Here is a 15,609-nt window from a genome sequence, read left to right as displayed (position 1 = left end):
TACCATACTTGATATAACACATTTTAGGAGTAGTTTTAGGGTAGTTAGCTTAGGTTTTCTCTCAATTTCATTAGGGTTTTAATTAGGTTTTCAATGTAGAATTTTATAGTTCAAGTTTTGCTTTTGGATTCTTGCTATCTCATTGTAAGTATTTCTTTAATTTCTCTTTTAATTACTACACTTGTTCTACACTTTTTCATATTTTCATTCCTCTTGTCACTATATACATAGTTTTGTAATTTTGGATTCCTAGTTGTTTAATTTGATGTTTGATGGCTTTTATATGTTTGTTTGAGTTGCTTTTATTAATTTTGAGCATTTATGATTCATAGCTTTCATTAATTTACCAATTTTGCCATGTTTTATGTTTATGCCCACTATGTATTTGATGAAATACCAATTTTGATTATGGGGTAATTTCCACCCCTTGGCTTGGGGGAAATGAGTGTATGGATTACTAGAGCCATAATGTCCAATATTTAGTGATAATTCTTAGGTTGTTATTTATTCTTATTCCCACTAACGCTAATTTGTTGCTAAGGTAATTAGCAAGCAAGCTAGGATTTGTGGGTTAAGAACACTTATGCTCATTTAACTTACTCTCCGATGTGAGGGTTGACTTAGTGAGATTAATCCGTCATAATTATCATAGTTGTAGTTATGGCAAGGAAGGGATTCCATAACTCATCCCAAGTCAAGGTTTCATTTATGTTTTAAACTACTTTTCCATCAATTTTGAGTCTTACTTGTTTATATTACATAATATTTCTTTTATTCCTTTATTGCTTGTTAATTGCAATTTTGTCTTGTTCTTTAATTCCTTTATTTTGTTTGCTCTAAATCATCGAAAACCCCTTTGCTCTCTTACAACCAAAATTGTGCACTTATTGGCATTAGTTCCTAGGGAAGACGACCCGGGAGCTAAATATTCTTGGTTAATTTGGTTTGAATAGTGACATATCTTTAGGAATTAAATTTGATTGATGATCAATGGTTGGGTTTGGACTATACTTGCAACGTCAATCCTATTTTTAGTGCGAAAATTCAAACCCATGCTTTTGGTCACTCATCAGTTACATATGGCTAAAAATGATGATGGGAGACCCCCAATTATCATGAACCGCCGTCATACAATATCTTATAGTTGACTGCCCCAGTCCTTACAATATTATTCTCGGAAGACCTGCTCTGAACGTGTTCAGGGTAGTAGTATCCACTTTTTATCTATGTGTTAAATTTCAGGCACAGGACGAAAAGATAGCGACACTCCACTCAGATCGCCAACAAGTCGGCAATGCTACAATGCAAGTCTAAAGAAGTCGGCTCCAGAAGAAGATTTCCAACAAGAAGTCAAAGCAATTCACAGCACAAATGAGGTACTGTCCCCAGCAAAGCCTGACCCTCGAGGGGACACCCAAGAAAGGCCTCAACCAGCAGACGAGCTCCAGAAAATCTCACTGACGACAAAACTAGAACAGGTCACATACATCGGCCAAGCACTAAAAGGAGAAGAAAGATCGGAGCTCATAAAAGTACTACAAGCCAACGCCGACTTATTTGCCTGGACCCCAGTGGACATGCCAGGCATAAACCCATACATTATTTGCCACAAGCTCGCCACTGACAGAACAATCCGACCTATAGCTCAAAAGAAGAGGAATCTCGGAGCAGAAAAATCAAAGGCAACCCTAGAAGAAACCGGAAAGCTCCTTAAAGCTAACTTCATCAAAGAGATTCGCTTCACCACATGGCTATCAAACGTGGTAATGGTAAGGAAAAACTCAGGTAAATGGCGCATGTGCGTCGACTTTACAGATTTAAATAAGGCATGTCCTAAAGATGCTTATCCCTTACCATGCATCGATAAGCTCGTAGACAATGCATCAGGTTTCAAAAGCTTAAGCTTCATGGATGCATACTCTGGCTACAACCAAATCTTCATGCATCCAGAAGACCAAAGCAAGACAGCATTTATAACTGAACATGGAAATTTTTGTTATAGAGTAATGCCATTTGGTCTAAAGAATGCATGTGCAACCTACCAATGACTGATGGACAAAGTATTCCGTAATCAAATAGGTCAGAATATGGAAATCTATGTGGATGATATGGTCGCCAAGACCACTCAAGAGAGGTCACACTGCGACGACCTTAGGGAGATATTCAAACAAATCCGAGCATACAATATGAGACTCAACCCGGAGAAATGCGCTTTCGGGTTACAAGGAGGCAAATTCCTCGGATTCATGCTGACCTCACGAGGAATTGAAGCAAACCCTAAAAAATGTGAGGCAATACTTAATATGGTGAGCCCTAAAACAATGAAAGAGGTATAACAATTGGTGGGAAGGGTAGCTGCACTATCTCGGTTCTTGCCAGCAGTGTCAAGCCAATCATACCTTTTCTTCCAAACAATATCAAAGAATAAGAAATTTCAATGGATAGAAGAATGTGAGAGAGCGTTCGCCGAGCTCAAAACCATTCTATCATCACCACCAGTGCTATAAAGACCAAAAGTCAGTAAACCTTTATACTTATACTTGTCCGTTTCTAATTATTCTATAAGCTCGGCTCTTGTCATTGAGGCAGGAAAAATACAGCAACCAGTATACTTCGTCAATAGAGTCATGCAACCAGCGGAACAAAGGTATCCGAGAATAGAACAACTGGCCTTAGCACTAGTAATAATAGCGAGAAGACTCAGGCACTACTTCAAAAGCCACACAATAATAGTGAGAACGAACCAACCATTAAGGCAAATACTGACAAAACCAGAACTCGCCGGACGTCTGACTAAATGGTCTATCGAGCTCTCGAAATTTGATATCCAGTTTCAACCAAGGTCGGCCCTGAAAGCACAGATCCTCGCAGACTTCGTTTCAGAACTGACCCCTGACGAGCCCAACAAGCCCTGGGAGTTGCATGTTGATGGGGCATCAAGCCGAGGAGGGAGCGGAGCTGGGATAATTCTAAAAGAAGGGGACAAAGTGATAGGCAAACAATCCCTTAGTTCAACTTCCCAGCAAGCAACAATCAGGCCGAGTATGATGCCCTCATAGCAGGACTCAAGCTCGCCCTGAACCTCCAAGTACAAAGCTTGATAGCACATTGTGATTCTCTCTTGGTGGTTCAACAAATTCGAGGAGAATTTCAGGTAATAGATCCCTTGCTGGAGTGATACTGGCTCATAGCAAAGGATCTTATTTCAAAATTCAATTCATTTATCATACTACATGTGCATAGGGAGAAGAACGTTAGAGCAAACATATTATCTAAACTCGCCGCCACTAGGGCGGACACACAAACATCGATGTTATCACAACTCACACTTAAAAAGCTTAGCATCAAACTATTATCTATAACAAACATTAACCACCTCCACGATTGGAGAACACCTTTTCTTGAATATATCAATGCAGGTACCATACCCAAAGACGAACTCAACCCGCCACACTTTAGGCGAAAAGCAAGTCTCTACACGAGCATAGCAGGAGAACTTTACAAGCGCGGTTTCTCACAACCACTGCTAAAATGCCTAAACAAAGATGAGACAAAAGAAGTAATGGATGAAGTTCATGAGGGCATATGTGGAAACCACATCGGCGGACGAGCTCTCACCACAAAGATCGTCCGAACAGGATACTACTGGCCGACCATGAAGAGGGATTGCATAACAAAGGTAAAGACATGTGACGACTGTCAGAAGCATGCCGCCATATCTATGAAACCAGCCGAGGTATTACACAGCATGGAGGTAAGTTGTCCCTTCAGCAGATGGGGACTCGATATCCTCGGCCCATTTCCAATAGCGCCAGGACAGGTAAAATTTCTTTTAGTATCAGTAGACTATTTCTCAAAATGGATAGAGGCACAGCCACTAGCGAGAATAACTGCAAAAAAAGTACGATCTTTCATATGGAAAAACATCATCTGTCGATTTGGAATACCGAAAGAAATAATAACAGACAACGAAAGACAATTTACAGATAACAAACTCGCATTATTTCTCAACAATTTCAACATACAGCATCACTTTAGCTCAGTCGAACACCCACAGACCAATGGGCAGGCCAAAGCTGCTAACAGAGTTATATTGCAGGCAATAAGAAAAAAACTCAATAACGCGAAAGGAGAGTGAGTGGAGTTAATCCCAGAAATACTTTGGAGTTACAACACAACAATACAGTCCACCACGGGCGAGACACCTTTCAAGCTAGTCTATGGGTCGGAAGCACTAATCCCTATTGAGATCGGCATTCCTACGCTGAGGGCCGAGTTATATGACGAACAACACAATACAAACGCGAGAAATGCCGAGCTTGATCTTAGTGAAGAAGACAGGGAAATTGCAGCTATCAAGCAGAAAGCTAAAAAACAATTGGCTGAAAGAAAGCACAACACAAGAGTGGTGTCGAGGACATTCGATGAAGGAGACCTAGTCCTCCGAAAAACAGAGGAAGCAAGGCGACCACCTTCACACGAAAAGCTCTCCGCCAACTGGGAAGGACCATTTCGGGTGGCAAAAGTACTCGGCCTGGGGGCTTACCAGCTCCAAACACTACTCGGCGAACCAGTATCTGGAAACTGGAATGTATCTTCTTTGAAAATCTACAGATCATAATTTGTACAAAATCAGCGAATGAAGGTACTCTTTTTCTCCCTTAGAGGTTTTTTCCCATATCTAAGGGTTTTACCTAAGGAGGGTTTTAATGAGGCCGGACGCCAAAAATTTGATATCATCAAATACAAACAACAAATTATAAATACCAATCTATGTTTTCAAATACTAAACACTGTTCAAAGGACTATGTTCGCATGCATGCTATCAAAACAGTTAACCAAAAGCCGACTACAAACGCGGCCAATACAAACCAAATGTCATCAAAAAGTCTATCAAAATAACAAACTACACATAAGCAACAAAAGATATGAAAATTCAGGAGGAAGGAGCATTCTCGTCGTGATCCTTCACCGTCCCATCCACATCTAGCTTCCCATCGATAACAACCTTTGTCACATCCAGACGAGCACAATAAAACTCAGGTGCCAAGACAGCAACCTGACTAACAGCTCGGTCGAAGCCTGAAGCAAACATTTCCATCCCCAACTCCTCCAATTCGTGAACCCAGGAGGTCAACTTCCCTTTAGCCACATCACTATCCTTAATATCAAATTGAAGAAGTCGGATATGGTCTCTGAGACGGGTAACCTTGTCCGCAGCCGACTTCATCTTTGCTGTCACGTCCACAATTACTTCATCATTCTCCTTCGAAACCCTTTCCATAGCAACATCTTTTTCCTTCAGCAATCTCTCCAACTCGGTAATTCTTCCCATGGCAGCCTACTGCTCAACCCCAATCAACTCAGTGGTGCGACCGACGCACATCAGACGTGACGCAACAATCTACAAATAGCGGCACAAACAATATGAACAAAAACAACAAATACAGAAAGAAAAGAACACCACTCAAATACATAAATGAGCCGACCTGAATGAACTTCCCCATACCCTCCATACCGATGCGACGTGTCATGAGCATATCACCTGGGTATTGGGAAACCCTGTCCGAGAGCTTAGCAATGGGAAATTGCTCGCTCCACAAGGAATGAGAGCTCGAACCGGCAATAAAACCATGGAGTTTCTTCTGCCAATCAAAAACAGATTTGCTACCCCCAACCACTTCTCTGTCACACTCAGATATAACTTCTAAAGACTTATCACCATCGTCTCTTTGTCTCTTATGCGAAGAAGCCGGCCATGCAGTCGATTGAGTAGCCTCCCCACCACCATCCTTTGGCATCTTAGAACCACCGGCATCCCTTTCCTTTTTCTTCTTCATAAAAGATTGAAATCGGGAGGGGTCAAGGAGAGGAACTCGTCCACCTGCACAGAACAACAACGGTCAAAATGAACAAAATATGCGAGAAATAAACACAACACAGCCAAACATTACCTATATACGATTTTAAACCCTCCATATCCCCTGAATCGTAATAACGAAGTAAATCAGGAATAGACAACAACACCCCATCAGCAAAACTCTCCACCAGAAAATCTATCAACCACTCATCTTCCTCACTCTATTCGACAGCCTCAAGAATCTGACATGGTTCGGAGCACCAGTATAACGGAAACCTCTCTATCAACTTGTCGTCCAAATAAAAGGGATACACGGCCTCCACTGACCGTACTTTCACAAATAGCAACTTAAAATTTTTGGAAGAAGATTTATAAAGCAGAAAGAGAGAACGACCAGGATAGCTACTCAAACATACCCACAACCCCTTGCGAACCCCTTTAGATTGAAATAAAGAAAAAAAAATACAAAAAGTGAACAGGGAACAGAGAGAAAGCCATTAAGCATTGGAAAGCGCGTAAAACGCCCACGAATTAGGATGTAACTGTGAAGGCGTGCAATTTAACTGAGTCAGAACATCACACTCAAACGAAGAAAACGGAAATCTAACATGAAGCTCAGTAAGACAAGGCGCATAAAAATAGAAGTACTGCAAGTCCCCCTTTTCTCACAAACCCTATCCTCACCAGAACAGGGGAGAAACTCAACAACCACACCTGAACCTTCCTTCACAACATTCAAACCCCGAAGTTCGCGTATCAAATCAATACTGACAAACAATGAGGATCGCGTCCTCACGTCATCATGTACCCAGTGATAAGGATCATCCTTATTTTCTTTAAGCACCTTCTCCTTCTCTTTCTCTCTAGCCATTTTAGAAATAGAAGAAAAGAAACAACTAAGGGAAAAAAGACAAACCTTTAGAAGTCATGGTAAAACTCAACCAATAGTAGAAATTTGAAACAGCAAGTGTAAAGTTCCAAAACGAAGAAATGATATTATTGCAAACCCACTAACTTAGTGGGTAATTCAATTCATAACCACTTAGGGCGTAGAAAACCCAAACAGCAACAAGGCGCATTTAACGCGACACGTATCACAAGAATAGAATAAACGGCAGAGTCCCTCAAAGCTTTTCCAAATTCTTTTCCAAATAATTCTTTACGACACAAGGAAAGCCCAACAACAAAAAAAAAAACACACAAAAACAAACAAACACACAAGAAGGCAATTATAAAGCTCGCCTACCATTTTCACACAATGCCAGCCGAGCTTGGGGGCTATGACGTGTACCCCGATAAACTTGGAAATAAGATCAGAATCAAAACCAATCTTAAGATTCGGAAACAATATCAAAGCCACGTAGCTGACAAAGCCGTTCATAAGTCAAACACTATCCCCTAACCGTTATCCACAATAACGGAACTCACTACCTAAGATATCAGAACAAGCAAACAGAAGAGGGCATCTCACTCGTCTATAAAACAAAACTAACTAGCCCTGGAGAAAACAGGTCACAGAACTCACTCTAGTTTTATTACTCTTCATTCTCTCATAACTCACATACTTACTTGAGCGTCGGAGTGCTTTGTGCAGGTGCTCCCACCGGCGTGTTTCAGAGTACTGAGGTTAATCTGCAACACTGTCCCTAGACGACGTATAGCTCAACCAAGGACTCGAGCAACCACTCGGAGATCATACACCTCAGCTCTCTCAAGACGGAACACCTTTAATGCTCCTCCCTTCGTAGTATATCCTGTGAACGCAAAAATGTATATATTATCGCCTTTTTTTTACGTGATAAATATATGTTATTTATGCGCCCTATCCAGTTGAACAACCGAAACAATTCTCTCTTTGAGATGTCTTCAGGAAGGTTATCCACAAAGACGAAAAAAACTCATGCTCTAACCGTCGATATTCTTCTCGATTCCAAATTCTCGGATCTTTGTCATGTTCCCTAACTCTACTCCTCTCTGTGTTTCACACCCCCCCCCCCTCTCTCTATCTCTCATCTTATAACATATCAAAATCTAACTCTTCAATTCATCATCCAATACGTATAATGTATATTATTATTGAATGATTGATGATTAATTTAGAAAAATATCAGGCATCTAATTATAGGGAAAATTTGTAAGTTTATTTAAAGAATGATACATTGGAATCTGAATTAACAAAAGTAAACAATAATAGAGGGTTGGAGATAGCTTACATTTTCTACATGGTACTAATTACTATCATTATAGAAATTGTCAAGCTTGGATGCATGCACGAACCAAATTATATTACTATATTGTGATTTGTGAGGTTTGGTGGTGGAAGCGTTTAGGGGATTTGGTGGTTCTGTTGCAATCTAAAAAAAAAGGTTTGGACTGAACAAATATATTTATTTATACAAGATAAAAATAAAATTGGATTGATTTAGTTCTAATTTGAAAAAAAAAATAATTTTGAATTGAATTAATTTAAGTTTCAAAACATTTTAAATTTTAATTTAAATAGAACACTAAATTTAAATCAATATTAGACTCATTCAGTCATTTGGTTTAATTTTTTAGGATGAATTACAAGTTCCCACCAAAATTTGTATAGATTTTATGATAAAAAATATTCTATTAAAATTAATTATTATATTTTTTATTTTTTACGGTACCTTTCAATTCAATATTATGTATTTATGTATATTTATATATATTATCTTTATAAGTCTACTTTTTTTTTTCGCTTGGGTTAATATAAGTCTACTTTTATATATTCTATTTAAGTAGGTGGTAGACTTTCCTCTTTTCTTATTTTGTAGATATTTTTGTTTGATCTCAAATTTTTGAAGAATAAAATAATTCGGTCATGAGTACTGTGAATTTGGGCCCATTATGGAATAGGCCAATATAATTTTCGAAATTCTCAATTGCTGGGGTTCAGGCTAAATGAAAGGAAAATCTCAGTTGACCTTGTCAATGCTGTGTTAGATAAAATCATTCAGGTATTACAGATTTCTAGTCCATCTTCCATTATTTGGAGTTGCATTGTTACTTTCTTTGCAATTGTATGTATTCCATTTTTATATCTCCATCTCTTCATTCAAGATCCTTAATTCCTTATCCCATCAACAGGCTACTTGGCTGGCAAGTTATTATCTTCTGAGAACATATTGCTAAGGACCTCTGATAATTCAGGAATTGACCCCAAAAGTTAGGGTCATCAGTTGGGGCGATGCTAGGTGGCAGATTGAAAGCTAAACCATAACGTATTCTTACCTACCATTCATGTGCTACTATAACCTGGATTTTTCAATTCTTGACTTGTTTATGATATTTACATAAATCTGATCAATTTTGAACTTTTTGTCATACCATCATAAACCTTATTTTTATTTTTAATCTAGACAAAATGAGCAATTGCATCAGATCTCTGAGGAGGTCGAAGTAGCTTATACCATGGAACAACTAACCTTGTACTCTATAAACATTAGGCTTCCTAGCGTTGAATTCTTTGGTCAATATGGCATTGCCTCCAACTCCAAGTTTTCTAATTTTATCTATTTTTGCTGCAATGTCGGGTTGTTGCTCAGTATGATAGCCTCGATGAGTACCTAAAGGTTATAGATGCTTATGCTGATCTTATTCTTCAGAATCACTTGGTAAGTTTGTGTGTATACAGTCCGATGGATGTTTGTTCTCTATATAATGTGGTAAATGGATTCTTTGTGAGGATGCCTTATCCTCCTTTGCACTCTTCTCTTCTTTTCTAACAAAACCTCTTTTTCTATAAAAAGAAAAGAGGTTTCTTTGAGTTAGTGACTTACTGAGAAGATGATACTTCTAATAATAAGTTGATATAGCAATATTATTTAGTATAATGTCAATCTTTAGTCAACTTGCGTCTCAAAATTAATATATTATCAATAGAATAAGCATGCTAGTAGTTATTGCTTCAAAAATGGAGCAAGTCTTCGTCAACAGTATCTATAGAAGTATTAACAAATATTTCAGTTGAATAGATTATTAGAATTTGATTTAAAAAATGATATGTAACTATAAAATAAACAATGACACTTAATTCCATTTTCAAGGGACTGAACTTGCTCCTTGAGATGAAGCTTGTTGTCGCATGTTCAAACAGATGAGTAGCTAAATGCTTTGATCTTTGATGTATTAAATTGTGGTTCGATAACAGTTTATTCTGATCCTTGATATACTTTCCAGTCTCTAATAACTGAGAAGAACGTTAATGCTTTCATCTAAAATAAATTCCTTAATATCAGGGTGATCTTCTGAATACCATTTTGGAAGGCATTTCGCAGCGTGCTCGGAATAAAGGAGTGACAGAAGCTGAAATGCCAAGCTTACAATCTCTCTTGGGGAAGATTCTGTCTCATTTTAAGTGTCTTGAGGATGTATTGTGTCTGGTAAATTCCTACTCATATGTTGTTTATCTTATCATCCTTTTTTTTTGTCTTTGTATGTTAATCTATGCTATTCTTCAATACATTAGGAGCAAAAAGAAATGTGATGATGTTTACTATTTTGTAGAATCACTTTCCAGAGATCTTAGATTTAATGTTTGGGAGTTCACAAGATGTTGTCTTTCTGCACATCCTTAATCTGGCAACAAGGTACGTACCATTTCTATGCGTATTAGACAAAGATACCACCCGAGATTGTTGGCCTCACTCTAAAGGGGTCAAGAAGTCAACTCTCTCCCATAATTTTTAGTTCCATGGGATATTAGATCTTAGTGTTTTCTTTTGCTTTTTCAAATATTTTCTCTCTTGACATCCTTGCTGCTGCTGCAGCATCATCTTACTGGATTCTGTCTACTGTTTAGGAGTGTAATGTTTTAAGACTTCATTTTGCTTGGGAATTATATATCATTATCCGTTAAGTAGGAACGATCATATTAGGGATCCATTGTGCATACAGCTACTTTTTGAAATTTCTCGAACTTTACATGATAACATTGAAGCAAAGAATGCGAAAGATGGTGATAGCCAAGTGGCACAGTCGATATCCCGCTTTGTGCACATGGTAACTTTTTTCGTTTACTTATCAATTGCCTATATGCTAATTTTATTTAGTTGTGATAATGGCATTGTCATGATTATGAATTGTTGGCAATTGTTTTCTACCACTAGGTAGATTATGGGGCAGAGATGGAACACCAGTTAGCTTTTCTAGTTGATTGCCGAGGAGCTTTTGGTAGATTTAATGAACTAAAGGTTTCCTGTTTTTGTCTTGCAGTTGTTTGATTAAACCGATACTTTTTAATTAAAAAGATTACACATGTCATAGGATAATCGACCACTCCATCCCTCTATCCGTTCATGTTAATCTTTGTAATGACATAGCAATTATTCTTACTTGCAGGAAACCCTTGTTCATTCCAGCAATTCTTTAGCAATTCAAGCTTTGAAATGTGCTAAGAAACACTTGAGTTTGGTCAAAGCCTGCATTACATTTAGTGAAATCACAATACCTTCTATTTCTGCTCAGAGAAAGCAATTTGATCTTTTCCTAGAGACTGCCGAGGTTGATATTCAGTTTTTGGCACATCAATATTGTGTGTTTTTTCTGCTACATCCATACATGTCATGGATTCATCCTATTAATTTTTCAGGTTGCATTCTTAGTTGGCTTGGTTTCTCATTCTGATGGATTGATTGATTCCGCAGTTGGCTGTTTGCAGACCTTAAATATCACGGATGGTTAGTTTATTTGTAAACCATGTAGAGTAGTACAATGTTCTATTCATTTATTACTTGTCCCAGTTATCAATAATTATCAGTTATTTTACTTGAGAGTTAATCAGTACATAAACTGAAATGGAAAGCAAATATAGCCATTCCTTGGTTATGGTTGTATTTTGGGGTCATTGTCCTTGTTGTATATAATGGTGGATGTTACTGCTCAAAACTTGTATAAGGAAGAAAACTCATTCAACAAATGCTGCTTCTTGCATATAATTTCCTAAGCAATAGCTCTTGGGAATAATTAATATAACATTGACTCTTACAATTTTACAAATCACAATATGCTATAGATGAAGACCAAATCATCATTGTTTTCTGAGATCGGTAGATTTAAGAATCTGTATCTTACATTTAGCTGCTTAGTTTTTAAGTGAAGTGGTGAATTTGCATTGCTTGTGCCACTAACTGTACCTTCTCTCTAGAAGATTTATTTTCTGTACTCCCAACACCACAATAAATACATCTGGTTGTTAATTTGCTTGATTTTTAGGCTTGCAAACCCCAGCTGAAGTTGAAGGACTAGTCTCATCAATTAGAAAGCTCTGTGGCTTCTTAGTTATGGTTCCAGGTTGTTGATATTATTATTTTTCAGTGTTTTATCTGGAAAGTTCAAAATTCTTTATATCCCTTCCTCATATATTTGTTTTGAAAAATGATTTTCTTAACTTCATTGAAGGTGATCTTAGCAAAGCAGGCACCCACTTCCCAACCAAATGCAAAAGTGAATCCATTTTTATATTGTTTCCAGATTCCAGGCAATGACCTGTTATTCTATGGGGATTCTTCTTATAAGCAAGAACTTGTTTCTTTGACTAAGCTTGTTCTTGAGAACCTGCTTAGTGCCATTCAACAAGAACCTTCACGGGTATACCATTTTTACTTAATTGATATTTGTTCTGATTTATTGACTAATGTTAATTGGTAGTGATTTACTATGCTGAAAATGAAGGCCGCACGTGGAGCAATGGCACTTGAAGCTTGCAATTGCATTGTATCATCTTTCATGGTAGGCCGTGTTGTAATTTTAACTCAACTTTGTGTTTAAAGTTCTATTGGATCTCATCATTATTCATTTGTAAAACTGAAAATTAAGAAGGAAAAGGGAGGATTGCATTATAAACTCTTAACAAACTATATCCTAACTTGGAATAACTAACCAGGCAAAATTCACACAAATCCTCCAGCTCTGTTAAGCCAAATATTATTTGCTTGTTCTTTTTAAAGAATACCTCCTTTAGAAAATGGAATGTCCTTGTCCCTGCATGTTTGCTACACGGCTCAGAAATTCAGTTTCTCTGTACCATTCATGGATTGTGGTTGGTTGGATTACTAATAATGGTTTCTTTGTTCATCATTGGCAGGTAAATGATGAATTATCGTGCGTTTGCCTTAACCTGATCGAAACTGCCAAGTCAGGTTTGAGTGATCAAGATAAATACCTCCGATCGACCATTGAACTTGTAAAGAAGAAATCCCAAACTCCTTCAACGGCCACGGTTTCTGTTTCTGTATGACTTGTCTTCATCCTCACCTAGGTTGATATGTCACACTTGATATGTATAGTAGGCAGCTTAAGGTTTAAGAAACAAAAGAAACACCCAAAGATGGAACACAAGGATGTCGCAAGTCGCAACCACTATAACCAGTCGAATGTATGAGAGATACTCTCAGACAGGATGAACAAGAAGAGAAGGAGCTTTCAAGGAGGAAGAGTACAACAAATTCCCCTTTCAATAACAAGCATTCTCTTTCACCAGTTGGTTTGGGAAACTGATGTTGCTCCTACATTTTGTGATGTCCTTGCTTTCTGCACCATTTTTTCGGCAATGGATCTATCAACTTATTCAACTTCAGTGGTGATCAGCAGTCATCAGATTATTTGGTCATTCATTCCTTACATTATAGTTTGATTTCTTTCGCATATTGTAACCCTCATTCTTTTTCTTTTTCCCTCCAAATTATGGGCGACGGAATTATTTGTTGTTAGTTATCATTCACCTGGCTGGCTTAGTCCATAAAAAAAAGGGCGTGCATAAAGAAAATATATCATTCTCCCAATTATTTTTATTTGTTTTTATTCGAGTTTGTTCCTAATCTATACATTCATCAACATCTATTATTCACACATATAATTTAATTGAAAATGTTTGGTAGATAAAAAAATAAAAATAAAAATAACTTAAATTTGTCTTATTTAATATTTATTAATTGTCATTATAATTAACTATCGTGCCTGTTTAGTCGTTTTTCTATTGTTTTGAAGAGATTAATTTTTATAATTTTATTTTTTATTTATAAATTGTTAAATAATTAAAAAGTTAAAAATTTAAAAATAAATATGAAAATTTTATAGGTTATTTAACCTTTAGAATTTATAAAATTTATAAATTTAAATTAAATAAGATATTAAAAAATTTATTATGTTGTTATTATATATAACAAAATCAAGATAAAGATTTATAAACATTATTTACAATTTAATTATTTATAAATGTTATTAAATTTATTTATTTATTTTTTTAACAATATTTAATTTGAAGTAGAAATAATTTTTTTATGTAATGTTGTCTTTATCTTCATATATAACAAAATCAAGATAAAGATTTACAAACATTATTTACAATTTAATTATTTATAATTTATTTTTTTTTTCAACAATATTTAATTTGAAGTGGAAATAAACTTTTTATACAATGTTGTATGTATCTTCATACATATTTTTAATAAATAAAAAATATATTTTTTTTAATTTTATATTTAATTTTTAAAATTATTTTTAGTTTTATTATTTTTTAATTATTAATTTATATTTTTATTATATTCTCTCACCGTGCCACATACTATTCTTTTCTTTTACTATTATTCTTTATACACATATCTAGTATTGTCTCATCACCACTATTATATTACTTTATTCTCTTCTCATTTCTTGTTTTCTTCTTCTTCTTCTTCTTCTCTTTACATCTTCTCTTCACTCTATCATAATTAATTATCACCCAGTACTATTATCATAACTCTCAATCTTATCTATCATTTTGATCTATAACCATCTATTGTGATAACTTTTATGTGTTGTTGAAGTTTTAATAAAATAATTCTTTTGTCTCTCTTGAATATCTAGATGTATAAAAACTATAGTTATTTTCTTAATTTGCCTGATAAGTCATCTTATTAATTTATTAAAAAGAAATTTATGATATAAATCCTTCAAAATTTTTGCTCAAATGATCAAAATTTATTGTCAACAATCTTAAAAATTAATATCAAAATATTTATTTTCAATTAATATAATGAATAATAGTACATCATTATAAGTTTTGTAACTAATAATTATAAAGTTTAGTTGCATTTTAATATAGTACATCATTGCTTTTCATATTGGGTACCTACTGTATAAGTTTCGTATTTATTTTATTGTGCACATTAATTAAATTATACTTTATTATTTTATTTTATAAGTTTTAAAATAATGTGATTATACTATAATAAGAATGACATTAGTTTTTATAATTTAATATGAATCTTTTTACTATTTTGTTTGTCATCTCAACCAGTTAGCCCTCTTACATTTGACAACAGAATATGCAAATATAATTTTTCTTCTTCTGTTAGTGAAACAGTATAGATCCAACCGATAGCTCTCTTTTGTGATCTGCGCCAATGCCATTCTTTTTCCTTGATGTGCCAAGTGTAATATTTTGGATTTTTCTTATAGAAAAGATGCCTAGATTGTTGGTCATTAGCCCGATTAAGTGCAAAGAATTCAGTGAGCATTGTTTTTGAAAAATAGTCATCATTAACTATTTCAGAAATAGTTTGGTGCTCATAAGACCTCACTTAATGTTAGTTTGGCAAATGAATTTGCAACCTTTCAACTTATGGGTATATTCGATAAAGGTTGAACTTAAATATTCTCTAGCATGCCTTTGAAGCGGCAATCCATCTTGCATCAATAAACTGTTTCACCTCGTCATAATGTGAACTTTTGTGAACCTCCAT

General features: G+C 35.7%; 2 protein-coding genes across 19 annotated transcripts; both read left to right on the top strand.

The window, feature by feature from the left end:
• The first annotated feature begins 2,087 nt into the window (after positions 1 to 2,087).
• On the top strand, positions 2,088 to 4,621 carry LOC140181014 (uncharacterized). The gene is made up of 5 exons (XM_072223242.1): positions 2,088 to 2,229; positions 2,590 to 3,042; positions 3,420 to 3,754; positions 4,028 to 4,099; positions 4,187 to 4,621. Exons 1-5 carry the CDS (start codon positions 2,088 to 2,090, stop codon positions 4,619 to 4,621), a joined length of 1,437 nt encoding a protein of 478 aa, XP_072079343.1.
• Positions 4,622 to 8,623: 4,002 nt separating this feature from the next.
• On the top strand, positions 8,624 to 13,668 carry LOC112766586 (uncharacterized). 18 transcript variants are annotated; one of them, XM_072223175.1, is made up of 13 exons: positions 8,738 to 8,844; positions 8,975 to 9,108; positions 9,433 to 9,501; positions 10,126 to 10,269; positions 10,394 to 10,476; positions 10,827 to 10,888; positions 10,996 to 11,079; positions 11,228 to 11,389; positions 11,478 to 11,565; positions 12,101 to 12,178; positions 12,287 to 12,475; positions 12,560 to 12,616; positions 12,972 to 13,668. In XM_072223175.1, the coding sequence occupies exons 5-11, from the start codon at positions 10,440 to 10,442 to the stop codon at positions 12,370 to 12,372; spliced, it is 597 nt and encodes a 198-aa protein (XP_072079276.1). In that variant the 5' UTR covers positions 8,738 to 8,844; positions 8,975 to 9,108; positions 9,433 to 9,501; positions 10,126 to 10,269; positions 10,394 to 10,439; the 3' UTR covers positions 12,373 to 12,475; positions 12,560 to 12,616; positions 12,972 to 13,668. The 18 variants fall into 18 exon arrangements, with proteins under 18 accessions (XP_029150031.1, XP_072079275.1, XP_072079279.1 ...); XM_072223164.1 differs by having other exon boundaries at positions 10,750 to 10,888; XM_072223176.1 differs by having other exon boundaries at positions 9,934 to 10,269; positions 12,359 to 12,475.
• Positions 13,669 to 15,609: the final 1,941 nt, after the last annotated feature.

This window comes from Arachis hypogaea, chromosome 17 (assembly GCF_003086295.3).
Source record: "Arachis hypogaea cultivar Tifrunner chromosome 17, arahy.Tifrunner.gnm2.J5K5, whole genome shotgun sequence".
Taxonomy (NCBI): domain Eukaryota; kingdom Viridiplantae; phylum Streptophyta; class Magnoliopsida; order Fabales; family Fabaceae; genus Arachis; species Arachis hypogaea.
Note: the sequence above shows the minus strand (reverse complement) of the source record. Positions and strands in the feature narration are given on the sequence as shown.

Coding starts and splice junctions, on each gene's coding strand:
- LOC112766586 (XM_072223165.1), top strand. CDS start 10,198: ATGCCAAGCTTACAATCTCTCTTGGGGAAGATTCTGTCTCATTTTAAG. Junction 11,566..12,100: donor GACCTTAAATATCACGGATG/GTTAGTTTATTT, acceptor CTTGATTTTTAG/GCTTGCAAACCCCAGCTGAA. Junction 12,179..12,286: donor CTTCTTAGTTATGGTTCCAG/GTTGTTGATATT, acceptor ACTTCATTGAAG/GTGATCTTAGCAAAGCAGGC.
- LOC140181014 (XM_072223242.1), top strand. CDS start 2,088: ATGGAAATCTATGTGGATGATATGGTCGCCAAGACCACTCAAGAGAGG. Junction 2,230..2,589: donor CGCTTTCGGGTTACAAGGAG/GCAAATTCCTCG, acceptor TCATTGAGGCAG/GAAAAATACAGCAACCAGTA. Junction 3,043..3,419: donor GCAAGCAACAATCAGGCCGA/GTATGATGCCCT, acceptor ATATCAATGCAG/GTACCATACCCAAAGACGAA.